This window comes from Oncorhynchus masou, chromosome 33, assembly GCF_036934945.1.
Source record: "Oncorhynchus masou masou isolate Uvic2021 chromosome 33, UVic_Omas_1.1, whole genome shotgun sequence".
NCBI lineage: Eukaryota > Metazoa > Chordata > Actinopteri > Salmoniformes > Salmonidae > Oncorhynchus > Oncorhynchus masou.
The window spans coordinates 16670751-16688909 of record NC_088244.1 but is presented as its reverse complement, the minus strand read 5'-3'; the positions used below and the strand labels follow the sequence as shown (position 1 = coordinate 16688909).

The window sequence follows — 18159 nt, the reverse complement described above, 5'->3', positions numbered from 1 at the left end:
TTTAAGGGGTGAAATCAACAGGTCTTTATGCATGTCTACCTGCAGTTGAAGTTGGTCCTATTGTAAAAAACAATCCCCTTCCTTCAATATACCCCGTCATTACGTTGTTTTGATGCGGCGCAGATTTATGACTATCCGTTGACAACAGACATACTTAGATGGCCTTAGAGCTTGCTGTAATAACACAACTGAAGGACAACCAATGAATCCTAATGAAGGCTTATTGTATATAGTGAGAGGATACACACCACGGGTCCCCCGTCTCCCCTACCGTCTTTCTAACACAAACATGTACATGCGCACACACTTAAACACACACACACACACTTAAACACACACACACTTAAACACGCACAAACACACACACACACACTTAAACACGCACAAACACACACACACACATACACTTAAACACACACACACACACATACACTTAAACACACACACACACACTTAAACACACACACACACTTAAACACACACACTTAAAACACACACATACACTTAAACACACACACACACACAAAAAGCCACATATAAACACAAACACTATTTTCCGTAAGAGGCTTTTAGCAGTCTTATTTTCTTTCAGTGATGCAGAGCTCAGGTTGAACTATCTTCACATCTCTTGCCAGTCAGTCTTCCGTGTGCATGCCCGTCCGCATTAGACTCCTCCTCACTAAGACGTCCAGCAGTCTATACATAACAGTGCCACCAACCTCTGGGGACAACAGGCTGAACATGTGAGCAGTGCACTTCCCACTTAGTTCGGCTGCCATCAGACTGTGTCTTGTGGAATGTGAGTCTGTGACTCTGTGTGTAAGGAAGAGAGGATTTGGGAGGAGGATGTAGGGCGGGAGGGTGGGGGAGGGTGTGGGAGGGTGGGGGAGAGTGGGGGAGGGGACATGTTCACAACGTGAATCTGAAGGTCCCTTTTTTTCTGGATGTTTTGGGGCTCCTCTGCATTTCTTCAGTTGCAATTCTTTCACGCGTTGAGGGGGAATTCTCCCTGACAAGCAGTTGAACAGGATTAGACTGTGTGGAATAGGATTCTAAAGCACCATGTATGAATGAAGAGCAGGAAGAGGGGAGATGGGGAAGCGGGGTGGAGGGAGGCAGGGTGTAAAAAAGGGGAAAGCTTCTGGAGGCTTCAAAAAGAATATGCAGAACCAAAGCTTAACAGGAGCCGCCACCGAGGAACATGCACCACCTCTCGAATGGCACAAACCCACAGTCTAAAATGGCAGCACAAAGACCACACACACAATAGGAAACAATCTAATGCATTTGCCAACTACCAGCAGTGCTGTCAGAATGAGAAAGTGATTTGAAAGTGATTAGCCTCGTATTGCATGTATGGAATAACAGATTAGGTTTAAGGACATGTACAGGTGTTTGGTAATCCAGCTTCAGCACATGGACAGAAGGAGGAAAAAGAGAGAGCCAAAATATCTATTTATTTATTCTGGGCCATGCTGTATAACTGTAGTACTGGGATAAGGACTTTTCTGTACAAAACAAATCTGGATACCCAAGGCCAAATATTACATTATTCTGTTCACTGAGAACACATTTTAGGTCAACATATTTTAGGTCAGGTTCCACCACTGCTGTTTTATCAAAATGTCTGTTGAACAAACTCACAATCCTATTGCAGCTGATTGCCTTACAATTGTATGTTGTTGAATCAAGATATATATATATATTTTTTTACAGTGAATATGAGGGGAGTTAAGTTAAATAGGCCCCCTGTTTTCTCCAGGGTATATAGAGGCTTGGTGGTAATACATGGCAGGATGGGTGAGTGAACAATAGCCTGCCCTCCACTCACTGAAGCCTGGATGAGACCCCTGCATTCCCTCCTTATGCCTTAGATTGGTTCTTATGGGCTGGGCAAGGAAGGAGGTACTTTGAGGTACGTTGAAGTACGAGGTGCGGTGTTATACTAGGGAAATGTAGCTGTAAGACATGCATGATGGATGCAGAGAAAGTGTTTACGGCATTCAATGCCGATAAATTATACAGATCATCATGGGCCAAATGGGAGTCCATCTACCCCACCCCCAACGGCATATCCAGGAGCTACCCCCAATGGCATATCCAGGAGCTACCCCCAACGGCATATCCAGGAGCTACCCCCAACGGCATATCCATGAGCTATCCCCAACGGTATATCCATGAGCTACCCCCAACGGCATATCCAGGAGCTACCCCCAATGGCATATCCATGAGCTACCCCCAACGGCATATCCAGGAGCTACCCCCAACGGCATATCCATGAGCTACCCCCAACGGCATATCCATGAGCTACCCCCAACGGCATATCCATGAGCTACCCCCAACGGCATATCCATGAGCTACCCCCAACGGCATATCCATGAGCTACCCCCAACGGCATATCCATGAGCTACCCCCAACGGCATATCCATGAGCTACCCACAACGGCATATCCAGGAGCTATCCCCAACCGCATATCCATGAGCTACCCCCAACGGCATATCCATGAGCTATCCCCAACGGCATATCCAGGAGCTATCCCCAACGGCATATCCATGAGCTACCCCCAACGGCATATCCATGAGCTACCCCCCAACGGCATATCCATGAGCTACCCCCAACGGCATATCCATGATCTATCCCCAACGGCATATCCAGGAGCTATCCCCAACCGCATATCCATGAGCTATCCCCAACGGCATATCCATGAGCTATCCCCAACGGCATATCCAGGAGCTATCCCCAACGGCATATCCATGAGCTATCCCCAACGGCATATCCATTAGCTATCCCCAACGGCATATCCATGAGCTACCCCCAACGGCATATCCATGAGCTATCCCCAACGGCATATCCAGGAGCTATCCCCAACCGCATATCCATGAGCTATCCCCAACGGCATATCCATGAGCTACCCCCAACGGCATATCCATGAGCTACCCCCAATGGCATATCCATGAGCTACCCCCAACGGCATATCCATGAGCTATCCCCAACGGAATATCCATGAGCTACCCCCAACGGAATATCCATGAGCTATCCCCAACGGAATATCCATGAGCTATCCCCAACGGCATATCCAGGAGCTACCCCCAACGGCATATCCATGAGCTATCCCCAACGGCATATCCAGGAGCTATCCCCAACCGCATATCTATGAGCTATCCCCAACCGCATATCCATGAGCTATCCCCAACGGCATATCCAGGAGCTATCCCCAACCGCATATCTATGAGCTATCCCCAACGGCATATCCATGAGCTACCCCCAACGGCATATCCATGAGCTACCCCCAACGGCATATCCATGAGCTATCCCCAACGGCATATCCAGGAGCTATCCCCAACGGCATATCCATGAGCTACCCCCAACGGCATATCCATGAGCTACCCCCAACGGCATATCCATGAGCTTTCCCCAACGGCATATCCAGGAGCTATCCCCAACGGCATATCCAGGAGCTACCCCCAACGGCATATCCAGGAGCTGCCTATGAGATTGGGTTAACAAGGTTTCCCAATCTCCCTCTGACAGACGGTGTCTGACCTCAGGACCGACCACATCACCCACAAAGACAGCTGGGTTGACTGAGGGATATTTTTTACTTATTACATTAATATTGCATTAGTCACCTACACTGGAAGTGCATAAACCAGGGCTCATTTACAATGCTTGGGCTCGAAAAGGCCATAGAGGACAGTGTATGTTTGTTTCATCATGCTGAGAGTTGTCTTTTACACTAAAAGGGGTCCATTTTCAGTTTGATAATTGCTCCTGGAAGTCTGAATAAATTATAATTCTTATCAGAGTTTGTTCTGTATCTGGGAGAATAAACTCTCTATCAGAGAGCTCTCTGTGTCACACTCAGAGTAAAAGCCAATTAGCAAGACTAGCTTTGGAGAGAAAATAAAAAAGCTCCAAAACCACTGGCACGGAACAGTTCCACAAGAGCTTTGTCTTTTTATATTCTGTGTGTGTGTGTGTGTGTGTGTGTGTGTGTGTGTGTGTGTGTGTGTGTGTGTGTGTGTGTGTGTGTGTGTGTGTGTGTGTGTGTGTGTGTGTGTGTGTGTGTGTGTGTTTTTTTTATGTGTGTTTGGTTGTTTTGGTGTTCGCGTACATTCTTGCGTGCCTGAGTGTGTGTGTGTGTGTCCACATGCTTGACAGTTGACCTCTACCCGCTGGAGACATAAATAAAGGTGCTCTAGATGGGAGTAATTGACCCTGTGCTGTCACACGCATGAATGTGCAAATGGCCCACTATGTTTAGAACAAGCAGACACATTTAACCTATGACATTTCGTGACAGCTTAGTGTGCCAGTTACACAACCCATCTCGCCTACATGTCCGTGTGTCTGTCAGTGCTTTCGGATGTCTGCTGAATAGATCCGTTTTTCTGTCAGGCTTCAATCTACCTCGCCTCAATCGTACTGATGATTCTTTGGGAAAGGGCGAGAGACAAAAACAAAGTAATGTCTGTCAGACTATGAGAGGACATCGATGCTTCACCTAGACAGCTTGTCTGCAGGGGCTCAGTCCCCTGACAGAAGGATAAGACAGAGTTCACCTGATTTCAATACAAAGTTACGTCTCTCTCTTTGGGAAAGAAAGGAAACAGGAAATAGCAGGCAGCCATCCCCTGATGTCAGCAAAACATATGCAGTTGAAGTCGGAAGTTTACATACACTTAGGTTGGAGTCATTTAAAACTAATTTTTAAACCACTCCACAAATTTCTTGTTCACAAACTATAGTTTTGGCAAGTCAGTTAGGACATCTACTTTGTGCATGACACAAGTCATTTTTCCAACAATTGTTTACAGACAGATTATTTCACTTATAATTCACTGTATCACACACAATTCCAGTGGGTCAGAAGTTTACATACACTAAGTTGACTGTACCTTTAAACAGCTTGGAAAATTCCATAAAATTATGTCATGGCTTTAGAAGCTTCTGATAGGCTAATTGACATCATTTGAGTCAATTGGAGGTGTACCTGTGGATGTATTTCAAGGCCAACCTTCAAACTCAGTGCCTCTTTGCTTGACATCATGGGAAAATCTAAAGAAATCAGCAAAAAAATAATTGTAGACCTCCACAAGTCTGGTTCATCCTTGGGAGCAATTTCCAAACGCCTGAAGGTACCACGTTCATCTGTACAAACACCAGTAGGCAAGTATAGACACCATGGGATCACGCAGCCATCATACCACTCATACCGTGTTCTGTCTCCTAGAGATGAATGTACTTTGGTGCGAGAAATGCAAATCAACCCCAGAACAACAGCAAAGGACCTTGTGAAGATGCTGGAGGAAACAGGTACAAAAGTATCTATATCCACAGTAAAACAAATCCTATATCGACATAACCTGAAAGGCCGCTCAGCAAGGAAGAAGCCACTGCTCCAAAACCTCCATAAAAAAGCCAGACTACGATTTGCAACTGTACATGGGGACAAAGATCGTACTTTTTGGAGAAATGTCCTCTGGTCTGATGAAACAAAAATAGAACTGTTTGGCCATAATGACCATTGTTATGTTTGGAGGAAAAAGGGGGATGCTTGCAAGCCAAAGATCACCAACCCAACCGTGAAGCACCGGGGTGGTAGCATCATGTTGTGGGGGTGCTTTGCTGCAGAGGGGACTGGTGCACATCACAAAATAGATGGCATCATGAGGATGAAAATTATGTGGATAAACTGAAGCAACATCTCAAGACATCAGTCAGGAAGTTAAAGCTTGGTCGCAAATGGGTCCTCCAAATGGACAATGACCCCAAACATACTTCCAAAGTTGTGGCAAAATGGCTTAAGGACAACAAAGTCAAGGTAATCACAACGCCCTGACCCCAATCCTAGATACAATTTGTGGGCAGAACTGAAAAAGCGTGTGCGAGCAAGGAGGCCTACAAACCTGACTCAGTTACACCAGCTCTGTCAGGAGAAACGGGCCAAAATTCACCCAACTTATTGTGGGAAGCTTGTGGAAGGCTACCTGAAACATTTGACCCAAGTTAAACAATTTAAAGGCAATGCTAACAAATACTAATTGAGTGTATGTACACTTCTGACCCACTGGGAATGTGATGAAAGAAATAAAAGCTGAAGTAAATCATTCTCTCTCCTATTTTTATGACATTTCACATTCTTAAAATAAAGTGCTGATCCTAACTGACCTAAACCAGGGAATTTTTACTGGGATTAAATGTCAGGAATTGTGAAAAGCTGAGTTTAAATGTATTTGGCTAAGGTGTATGTAAGCTTCCAATTTCAACTGTATATATATATATTTCACTTTTCATTCCATGGGCCAATAGTTGCTAATGGACACTAAGGAATTTAGGCTGAGGAAGAGGCCTTCCTTAAACGTGGGAGGATGCTCGCAAAACACAGAACGATGAAGTACTAAAAGATGATCTCTCAGAGGCTGAGAACAACAACTCATTTGTTTGAACAATCTGTAATTATTGAAGCGTTTTGTGTAATTGTTGTTTCTCATTTCTATAGTGCTGTGTGAAAGAATAGGGAAATGAAAATATCTTCAGAGAAAATCAGCCTCACCCTGGCAACAGTATTGATCAACACTCGTGGGCCCTCTGAAAAATCTATCCCGTGTCAATTTCCCAGCATTAACAGTTCAGCGGCCACTCACACCTTGAAAAGACAGCAGCGATATGTATTGTCTGGCAATGAAAGCAACAATCTGTATTTAACTGCCCTGCTGTTCTATTTATCACAGGCGGAGATGAACTGTGCTGTGTTACATACAGTATATGGTGACGTCCACTGAAATCCTCACTGAAGGACCACAACACGGATGCACTGCTCTGAGAAGATGACTGACCCCTCTGACTCTGTCCATAGAGTTCTATTGAGGACAGAGAGAACATTCCAGAATCTCTTGGATTGTGCACTGACTGGAGTTGAAGAGAATATGACAAAGATCATGACTGACTGATACATCACAATGTTTTAACCTTCATCAAATAAAAAAGGTTACATTTATATGAAGAGGATCTCTCCTTACGTTGGGATGTATTGTCTACTTAATTTAGGTAGCACCTCAACTCCAGTTGTTCAACCACAGACATCTTCATCCGCTTTATTATTGACAATGAATTTTAACAGAAGAAATTCCACTTTACCTTTTCTATCACAACGGAACAGGTGTTTCATTCAGCGTTTGACAAAATTAATTCTCCACTTGATGGATTGGATTTGAAAACATTTTGTGAAACTTGTAATTGCTATCACAAATGAATCAGTTGCAGTGATGAGTGTAAATGAGCAGGGAGCTATCATCCCCGGATTCTATTGACTCCCACTGGGATTCTACTTAATCAATGTGTACTATCAATATGACCATCAAGACAAGAACATGTCTAAGTGGGAGAGAAAGAGAAAAACTTAGAGGAGACTGTGCTGTCTCAATATTGAAATCGGTTGGAAATCGAGACATTTAAACAAATCTTTCCTCCTGAGGATGTGTGTAGGGTTTGACTGTGGGGCTCAACATAGCCGGTGACAGCTATATGATGGCAGCCAGCGCGGTGCAGTGGGGAGAATTAGCATAAATGCAGAGTGATTGCCTGAGCAAACGGAGGAAGGAGCTGTGTGACGGCGCCTGTGTCAACCCACTGATTCCCCGAGCCTGATTACTACGCTGATGCCACAGCACACACCCCACCTACACTGCTGCAGCCTGACACACAGACAGACACTGGAGCACCTGAGATAAGGGAATTAGGGACTTATTGAAGTATCCTTTCTTTCCCCAAGGAATCTTTTATGGGTCGACAAATCCCACGATAACTCCAAAACTTTTCTACTATGTGGATGAGTTTTAATGCTATACTCAAGGAACGTATTTTAGACATAATCACTTGCATTTGGGAAAGGCATGACAATTATAGTCCTTGGGATGCCTTCACTCTAAGGAGAATCCTGATTTATAATCTTCCATTGATAATGGAAGAGGGAATTTACCCTAAAGATATTGGAACCACCAACAAGCATGTCCACCTGACAGCCACAAAGCTCCTGAGAACAGCATGACTGGAGTGGTCTGGTAAAGATTGGACTTGGTGTTAAGAGAAAGGGGTAATAATGTGTGTGTGTGTGTGTGTGTGTGTGTGTGTGTGTGTGTGTGTGTGTGTGTGTGTGTGTGTGTGTGTGTGTGTGTGTGTGTGTGTGTGTGTGTGTGTGTGTGTGTGTGTGTGTGTGTGTGTGTGTGTGTGTGTGTGTGCGTGTGTGCGTGCGCTAATGTGGTTGGGCCTTTCATAAAGCAGCATGGTAAGTACTTTGATGGCTTCATTCTCTATTAAACAGCTACTTAGTGTGCTTGCCTGTGCTTGGTTTAATTGATTTTGGAAAACAGACAATAATAGCATTGACAGTAAGTCACAATGTTTAACCACAAGTCAATAACACAAACACTAAAACTCATGTTTTCTACTTGGCCTTCCGAACAGCACATCTTATATCTTCAAATGAGAGAACTTGCTTAGATGTTGGCTTGTACTATGGCAAATGTATGCACACTATTTTAAGTAATTGCATATTTTGCTCTAAACATGCGTTTTTAATAATTAATTTGCTGTTTTGCAGCTCTGCAGGGTGCCTCATTCCACTGCAGTACTAACAGTGAGCCTACTGTCAGTGTGTTCTGCTGCTGACTCTTTCTCAACAAGAGGTACGCAGGCCTATGAGGAACACTTAAACATTCTACTGTGGTCACTGTGTCTCATTATCAAGAGTGTGCAAAGCTGTCATCAAGGCAAAGGGTGGCTACTTTGAAGAATCTCAAACATACAATTTATTTTGATTAGTTTAACACTTTTTGGGTTACTAAATGATTCCATATGTGTTATTTCATAGTTTTGATGTCTTCACTATTATTCTACAATGTAGAATACAGAAAATCCCTTGAATGAGTAGGTGTGTCCAGACTTGACTGGCACTGTATGTGACCAGTAGGCCTAGTGGATGCACAGTTAATCCTCCGTCATTTGGTTACATTCATTTCTGTTAATGCATGTTTTAATTATGGTAATTTAGCCTATTTTCTCATTATTGGAGTGGAAACGATGTTTGCAGAGTTCACAACCTGCTACACTCGTGAGAAACAAGTTTTGGTTCATTTCATAACCATCATTTACAAGCTGTGTCAATTGTTTTCATTGTCTTTTGTTTGGAGTGCTCCATGTGAGCAATGATAATGGGTCTGATTTCTCGAGAGGAACATACAGAAGGAGAGCACGCATAGAAGTAGGTCGTACCTGGTCTGCCGCATGCATATGGAGGAAAGTTCTCATTTGAGATGTCTGAATTCTGATTGTCTTAAAGTCACCACATCCACCACTAATAATCTGAGCTTCTCTGTCATTTTTTCTTCACCTCACACAGTAAGTCAACAAAGTAATTATTTTTATTATTATTTATTTATTTTTTTACATATTTTGCAAACAATAATAGTTCTTCACAGTATTTGAAAAATCTTTCCAACACTCTCCCGGCCACCATAATCACCATGAAAAACAAATCATGATGTAATGATCCCACAGTGCGTTCGGAACGCATCAGACCCCTTGACTGTTTCCACATTTTTTCACGGTACAGCCTATTCTAAAATGGATTATATAAGTAAAAAGTCCTCAGCAATCTAAACACAATATCCCATAATAACAAAGGCTTTTAGACATTTTTGCTAATTTATTAAAAATACAAAACAGAAATCCCTTATTTATATACTGTAAGTATCAGACCCTTTTCAATGAGACTCAAAAATTGAGCTCAAGTGCATCCTGTTTCCATTGAACATCCTTGAGATGTTTCTACAACTTGATTGGAGTCCACCTGTGGTAAATTCAATTGATTGGACATGATTTGGAAATGCACACGCCTGTCTATATAAGGTCCCACAGTTGACAGTGCATGTCAGAACAAAAACCAAGCCATGAGGACGAAGGAATTGTCCATGGAGCTCAGAGAGAGGATTGTGTAGAGACACAGATCTGGGGAAGGGTACCAAAACATTTCTGCAGCATTGAAGGTCCCCAAGAACACAGTCATCTCTATAATTCTTAAATAGAAGAAGTTTGGAACCACCAAGACTCTTCCTAGAGCTGGTCGCCTGGCCAAACTGAGCAATCGGGGGAGAAGGGCCTTGGTCAGGGAGGTGAGTTCCTCTGTGGAGATGGGATAACCATCCAGAAGGTTCTCCCATCTTGCAGCCCTCCACCAATCAGGCTTTTATGGTAGAGTGACTGGACGGAAACCACTTCTCAGTAAAAGGCACATGACAGCCCGCTTGGGGTTTGCCAAAAGGCAGCTAAAGACTCTCAGAAAATGAGAAACAGAAATATCTGGTCTGATGGAACCAAGATTGAACTCTTTGGCCTGAATGCCAAGTGTCACATCTGGAGGAAAACTGGCCCCATCCCTACGGTGAAGCATGGTGGTGGCAGCATCATGCAGTGGGGATGTTTTTCAGCGGCAGGTACTGGGAGAATAGTCAGGATCAAGGCAAAAAGGAACAGAGCAAAGTACAGCGAGATACTTGATGAAAACATGCTCCAGGTGCTCAGGACCTCAGACTGGGGTGAAGGTTCACCTTCCAACAGGACAACAACCCTAAGCACACAGCCAAGACAAAACAGGAGTGGCTTCAGGACAAGTCTCTGAATGTCCTTGAGCAGCCCAGCCAGAGTCTGAACTTGAACACGATCGAACATCTCTGGAGAGACCTGAAAATAGCTGTGCAGCAACGCTCCCATCCAACCGAACAGAGCTTGAGAGGATCTGCAGCGAACAATGGGAGAAACTCCCCAAATATACACATGTGCCAAGCTTAGAGCATCATACCCAAGAAGACTTGAGGCTGTAATCACTGCCAAAGGTGCTTCAATAAAGTACTGGGTAATGTCTGAATACTTATGTAAATGTTATAGTTATTTCTTTAAATCTAAAAAACAGTTTTTGCTTTGTCATTATAGGGTATTGTGTGTAGATTGATGAGAGGGGGGGGAGCAATTAATACATTTTAGAATAATGCCGTAATGTAACAAACTGTGGAGAAAGTAAAAGGAGTCTGAATACTTTCCTAACGCACTATATATCCAGTGGAAACGTAATGAAAACAGCTGCTCACTGGTTTGGGGAACTCTAGGCAGACAGAGTAGAGAGATTCATGTTATTTGAAAGATCCAGAATTTTCATCCGGACATTTTCTTCAGTTTTTATTTTTATCAGCTTTAGGGCTATGTATTTTAGTTAGGTTAGTTGACAATGGAAGTTATAGGCCTACTGCTGCATTGGCCTACAGGCTATTTCGGAGTTCCATGTACTCATTTCTTCAGCCACCAATGGATCACAGTGTAGACTATCAATGTGTCCATATCCATATGGCAGAGGGTGGTGCTCTCCCTTAATTGTAACTTATAGATGTGTATAATTTTTAATTCTGATTTTTATGATTAACCACGTGACAATGATTTTAAGAAACAAAAACATACTTATTGAAATGAAACTGTTCCACAAAAATATGCATATAAAAATTAATCATAACTGAGTTGCCTAAAGACCCCTTTCTGTGTTTGCAAACATTTCCGCATGAGAGCAATGTGCGCAAGTAGGTGGCAGAACAAGGGGGAGTTCTTATAGAATGCCAGCAACAAAAAAAGCCTCTATTTACATATTGCTTATGAGTGCATTTCACACTACTATTGGATTATAATTGGATTTTAAGGCTCCTATGAATGTTCTGCTTAATGTAATGTTTGTGTCATCGCAAATCAACTGCGTTTTACTAAAAAAAAAAACACTAACTTCAACCAGTAAAATGGCTCTTTGGCTAGCTTTTGCTACAACCTAAACTCAGCAAAAAAAGAAATGTCCTCTCACAGTCAACTGCATTTATTTTCAGCAAATTTAACATGTGTAAATATCTGTATGAATATAACAAGATTCAAAAACTGAGACATAAACTGAACAAGTTCCACAGACATGTGACTAACAGAAATTGAATAATGTGTCCCTGAACAAAGGGGGGGTCAAAATCAAAAGTAACAGTCAGCATCTGGTGACAGTCACCACCAGCTGCATTAAGAACTGCAGTGCATTTCCTCCTCATGGACTGCACCAGATTTACCAGTTCTTGCTGTGAGATGTTACCCCACTCATCCATCAAGGCACTTGCAAGTTCCTGGACATTTCTGGGGGAATGGATCTAGCCCTCATGCTCTAATCCAACAGGTCCCAGACATGCTCAATGGGATTGAGATCCGGGCTCTTTGCTGGACATGGCAGAGCATTGACATTCCTGTCTTGCAGGAAATCATGCACAGAACGAGCAGTATGGCTGGTGGCATTGTCATGCTGGAGAGTCATGTCAGGATGAGCCTGCAGGAAGGGTACCACATGAGGGAGGAGGATGTCTTCCCTGTAACGCACAGCGTTGAGAAAGCCTGCAATGACAACAAGCTCAGTCCGATGATGCTGTGACACACCGCCCCAGGCCATGACGGACCCTCCACCTCCAAATTGATATCATTCCAGAGTACAGGCCTCGGTGTAACACTCATTCCTTCCACGATAAACGCAAATCGGACCATCACCCCTGGTGAAACAAAACCGCTACTCGTCAGTGAAGAGCACTTTTTGCCAGTTCTGTCTGGTCCAGTGATGGTGGGTTTGTGCCCATAGGTGACGTTGTTGCCGGTGATGCCTGGTGAGGACCTGCCTTACAACTGGCCTACAATCCCTCAGTCCAGCCTCTCTCAGCCTATTGCGGACAGTCTGAGCACTGATGGAGGGATTGTGCGTTCCTGGTGTAACTCGGGCAGTTGTTGTTGCCATCCTGTACCTGTCCCGCAGGTGTGATGCTCGGATGTACCAATCCTGTGCAGGTGTTGTTACACGTGGTCTGCCACTGCGAGGACGATCAGCTGTCCGTTCTGTCTCCCTGTAGCACTGTCTTAGGGGTCTCACATTACAGACATTGCAATTTATTGCCCTGGACACATCTGCAGTCCTCATGCCTCCTTGCACCATGCCTAAGGCACGTTCACGCAGATGAGCAGGGACCCTGGGCATCTTTCTTTTGGTGTTTTTTAGAGTCAGTATTAAGGCCTCTTTAATGTCCTACGTTTTCATAACTGTGACCTTAATTGCCTACTGTCTGTAAGCTGTTAGTGTCTGAACAACCGTTCCACAAGTGCATGTTCATTCACTGTTTATGGTTCATTGAAAAAGCATGGGAAACAGTGTTTAAACCCTTTACAATGAAGATCTGTGATGTTATTTGGATTTTTATTAATTATATTTGAAAGACAGGGTCTTGAAAAAGGAATGTTTCTTTTTTGCTGAGTTTATATCAATGAGTGTTAGCATTCTAGCTAACAACTGCTTCATCCAAAATAGTTATTTTGCAAAGATAACATGTGCGCATTGGCGCACGCAGACGAACGCCTGAGCCCGGTCTAGTCAGCATGTTAGTCTGACATGCAAACCTCACCGGCTACATTGCGTATGCGAGCGTTGCAAAATAAATGTACACATACATGTTATTCAATCATTTTACCCACACCGCTCGTTTACTGTACGTGACCGAGCGTCTGCATAGCCAAGCATTAAAATAGAACGGTTCCATTTGAGACGCTCCATGCACTGCAAATTCCCTTATTTGATATCAGGAAGAGACAAAACCATGTGGATGCTTGAAAGACAAACTAGGTGAGATGAATTAAAGATTGCTAACTTAAAAGAATTATCTTTCCCTTTTTATCCGTGGATTAATCCTCGGAGTGGAGAAACACATGATTTTGCATGACTGCGGCTCAAAATTCGACAAAGAACCAGCTAAAAAGACAGCATATACAGTACCAGTCAAAAGTTTGGACACACCTACTCATTCCACTGTGTTTCTGCATTTTTACTATTTTCTACATTGTAGAATAATTAGGAAGACATCAAAACTATGAAATAACACATATGGAATTATGTAGTTACCCAAAACAAATCAAAATGTTTTATATTTGAGATTCTTCAAAGAAGCCACCCTTTGCGTTGATGACAGCTTTGCACACTCTTGGAATTCTCTCAACCAGCTTCATGAGGTATTTACCCGGAATGCATTTCAATTAACAGGTGTACCTTGTTAAAAGTTAATTTGTGGAATTTCTTTCCTTCTTAATGCATTGGAGCCAATCAGTTGTGTTGTGACAAGGTAGGGGTGGTATACAGAAGATAGCCCTATTTGGTAAAATACCAAGTCCATATTATGGCAAGAACAGCTCAAATAAGCAAAGAGAAACAACAGTCCATTATTACCTTAAGACACGAAGGTCAGTCAATCCAGAAAATGTCAAGATCTTTGAAAGTTCTTCAAGTGTAGTCGCAAAGATCATCAAGCGCTATGATGAAACTGGCTCTCATGAGGACCGCCAGAGTAATGGAAGACCCAGAGTTACCTCTGCTAATGAGGATAAGTTCCTTAGAGTTATCAGCCTCAGAAATTGCAGTTCAAATAAATGCTTCACACAGTTCAAGTAACAGACACATCTCAACATCAACTGTTCAGATGAGACTGCGTGAATCAGGCCTTCATGGTTGAATTTTTGCAAAGAAACCACTACTAAAGAACACCAATAATAAGAAGAGACTTGCTTGGGCCAAGAAACACAAGCAATAGACATTAGACTGGTGGAAATCTGTCCAATGGTCTGATGAGTCCAAATTTGAGATTGTTGGTTCCAACCGCCGTGTCTTTGTGAGACGCAGAGTAGGTGAATGGATGATCTTTGCATGTGTGGTTCCCACCATGAAGCATGGAGGAGGAGATGTGATGGTGTGGGGGTGCTTTTCTGGTGACACTGTCTGTGATTTATTTAGAATTCAAGGCACACTTAACTAGCATGGCTGCCACAGCATTCTGCAGTGATACGCCATCCCATCTGGTTTGCGTTTAGTGGTACTGTCATTTGTTTTCAACAGGACAAGGACCCCAAACACCTCCAGGCTGTGTAAGGGCTATTTGACCAAGAAGGAGAGTAATGGAGTGCTACATCAGATGACCTGGCCTCCACAATCACCCAACCTCAACCCAATTGAGATGTTTGGGATGAGTTGGGCTAGGGAGTGGAGGAAAAGCAGCCAGCAAGTGCTCAGAATATGGGGGAACTCCTTCAAGACTGTTGGAATAGCATTCCAGGTGAAGCTGGTTCAGAGAATTCCAAGAGTACGCAAAGCTGTTATCAAGGCAAAGGGTAGCTACTTTGAAGAATCTCAAATATAAAATATATTTAGATTTGTTTAACACTTTTTGGGTTACCACATGATTACATGTGTTATTTCATAGTTGTGATGTCTTCACTATTATTCTACAATGTAGAAATAGTCAAAATAAAGAAAACCCCTTGAATGAATAGGTGTGTCCACATTTTTGACTGGCACTGTATATAACATGCAACTAACTGGATTTATGTCAACTCTCTCAGACACCATAAAAAGCATTTAACTTATACATTTATTGGCCAACAAGTGTTTACAAGGCCTTGAATGTGTAATTATAACATTATATTATTATTTTTCTTCATACAAATCTCCAAACCCATTTTTCTGTGTTTTACAGCACTATTAAATGTTCTATGAATATTTTGGCATTTTCTTTCTAGATTTCGAACATAAAACATTTATATAGCAAATATTAAATGTTGCAATACAGTGATTAGTTTTTATTTTTGATTGAGAAAAAGATTGATCTTCAGGAGGTTAGCCATCAGTGGCAGAGCTGACAAGCCATCAGTGACAGAGCTAACAAGCCACTGACGTAGCTGACAAGCCACTGACGTAGCTGACAAGCCATCAGTGACAGAGCTAACAAGCCACTGATGTAGCTGACAAGTAACTGATGTAGCTGATAAACCACTGACGTAGCTGACAAGCCATCAGTGACAGAGCAGACAAGCCACTGACGTAGCTAACAACAGACACTCAAAACAGACATATTTTTGCCTCAAAAATAAAAGTTTAATCCAAACATTTGTAAAATATGTAAAAGGATTCATTTGAAAATCCCCAATAAAAACAACCATTCTATCAGATCTTTCAGACTGGTTTGCCAGCCAGGCAACATTTAATCCACCTTGAAGAAAGGGAACGGGAGATTGAAGGAGAGGGAGGGATAGAGCAGAATTTCGCAAACTCGTTCCTGTGGCCTCCTGCCCCCCATGTACACGTTTTGTTTTTTTACCCTTGCACTACACAGCTGGGGGGGGGGCAGCAGGAGCTGTTCTTTCAGCACCACCAGGGAAGCGCAACAGCCCACTCAAACTGTCTCTCAACCTTTTCTCATAATGCAATGAGGCCAACAAATACTGTAGATATTATGTGTTTTATTTTACAGCCTAAGACACCTAATAAAATAGGACTAGCTTACACATGTTGTTTTAAAAATAGGCATACAGTATGGGGGAATTTTCAGAGGTTACTCACCTGAAAGAGGCGCAAGATGTTGGCGACCATAATCGATACAGAACTTGCCGAGGCGCCAATGACTCCAACCACTTTCTCGGGCTTGACGAACAACGGCGGTTCTCCATTGGTGCACCTCACATCCGAAGTGTCCTTCTGTATCAAAGCCTGAACGAAAGTTAATGATTGTTCCAGCGCATATGTATCTCTCGAACAAGTGTCTAGCACCCGGGCGCCTAGGGTGATGTTGGGTAAAAGTTGATCGTCGAGGTTGATTTGATCCAGAGCATACAGCATGGCCTCAAGCCGATGGATCCCGTTCTCCTTTTTGATATCTCCACAAGGCTCGCCGTCGGTCCCACTGGTGTGCACGGGGAAGAGACCACCCAGGGTCAAATGTCCCTCAATCCTGATAGAATGGGGTGCGTAAACTTCCTGCGACCGCGCGAAATCCAACAACGTTCTCATCAAACAAAACACTATCCATAGAAAGCGAGGGTTCTGTTTCAGTCCGAAACCGTAACGAGCCATGATGCTCTGACAGCTGAGATAGTTTTAGGGAAAGGGAAGCTGTAAACCGCCTGTTACCACCCAAATGGCTGTAAAGTTTGTCAATACGAGCCCATTCCTATTACCTAGGAGGAGATTCAACAAGCTGCATTAAAAAAATCGAGACGCATTCGGTTCCTACTCAGGCAAACTGCGCCCATCGCTTGATTACCAGTGCTCGCTTAGCTTGTTGAATAGAAAAAAAACTGACAGTGATTCAAATCGCTCAGTGAAACGAGGTAATTGACATCCATTTGTCTAAGAAAACATTAATAAAATAGTTTACGCCAAAAAATATGCATGACAGTAGGCTATCACTCAAAGCAACACCGAGATGAGTGGGTTCACAGTAAAAGAAAAAGGGATCCGATCAAAACTGAGAAAAATCCTAATATATCTTTCATATAATTAAAATAACGAACAGATCAAACAGCCTTTAAAAATGCTCTTTGATTTTAGATCCAGCAGAACTGGGTGACATCCTTTTCGCAGAGCCAAACTTCACATGAGCGCAGTAACGGATCTGGCGTGTCCGCTGCGATCTGCCTGATGCGTTTCGGTCGACCCGGAGTCCATATCCTCACAAAATATCTCCCCAAATGAAACGCCTACCGTTGGTGGGCATTCAGACTCTTCGAACTGGACGAAAATGAAAATGCAAACAATCTCTACTTCTTTATTCCCTTCTCCCCCCCCCCCCCCCCAACAAAAAAAAATCATATAGTATACAAGTAAGACAAATGAATGACTCACAGATGGACTCACCATGCACGATTAGTTTTCACCCGCTTTCCCTGAGACGTCATTCAAGCTGCTTGACCCCCCCCCCCCCCCCCCCTCCCGAGGTGAATCACTTTTCAACAAGGTTTCCAGCGATTACAGTTACCTGTAGAAAGTCATATTTTCGAGGTTTGGGAAAGTGTGTCAACTCCTTTCTGTCAGTGCTTCGTCTTTACATTTCTCAGTCAAGGCTAACATTGTAAACCACAGTTGTTATTGTATCCCTCTGATTGCATGTAATCTCCTTCGTTATTTTGCCTTCTTCACATTATCGTCATCGGTGCGCACTGAGCAAAGGAGCAGCCCTTTGTACATCACGCAGTCGTTCGGGGGTCCGTTGAAATCCAAAATCTCTCTTTTTCTCC

General features: G+C 43.2%; 1 protein-coding gene across 2 annotated transcripts in view; it reads right to left on the bottom strand.

Annotated features, from left to right (window-relative positions):
- LOC135527900 (metabotropic glutamate receptor 7-like) overlaps positions 1–17781 on the bottom strand; it is a 142446-nt gene extending 124665 nt beyond the window's left edge. Inside the window, exon 1 of one of the 2 annotated variants that reach the window (XM_064956542.1) lies at positions 17768–17781. Coding sequence is in view for 1 of the 2 variants with exons in the window: in XM_064956541.1 (XP_064812613.1) it covers positions 16487–16996 (510 nt within the window). In the remaining variant the exon portion in view is untranslated. Of the gene's footprint in view, positions 1–16486; positions 17680–17767 lie in introns of those variants that run through there. The other variant, XM_064956541.1, reaches the window with a different exon arrangement.
- Positions 17782–18159: the final 378 nt, after the last annotated feature.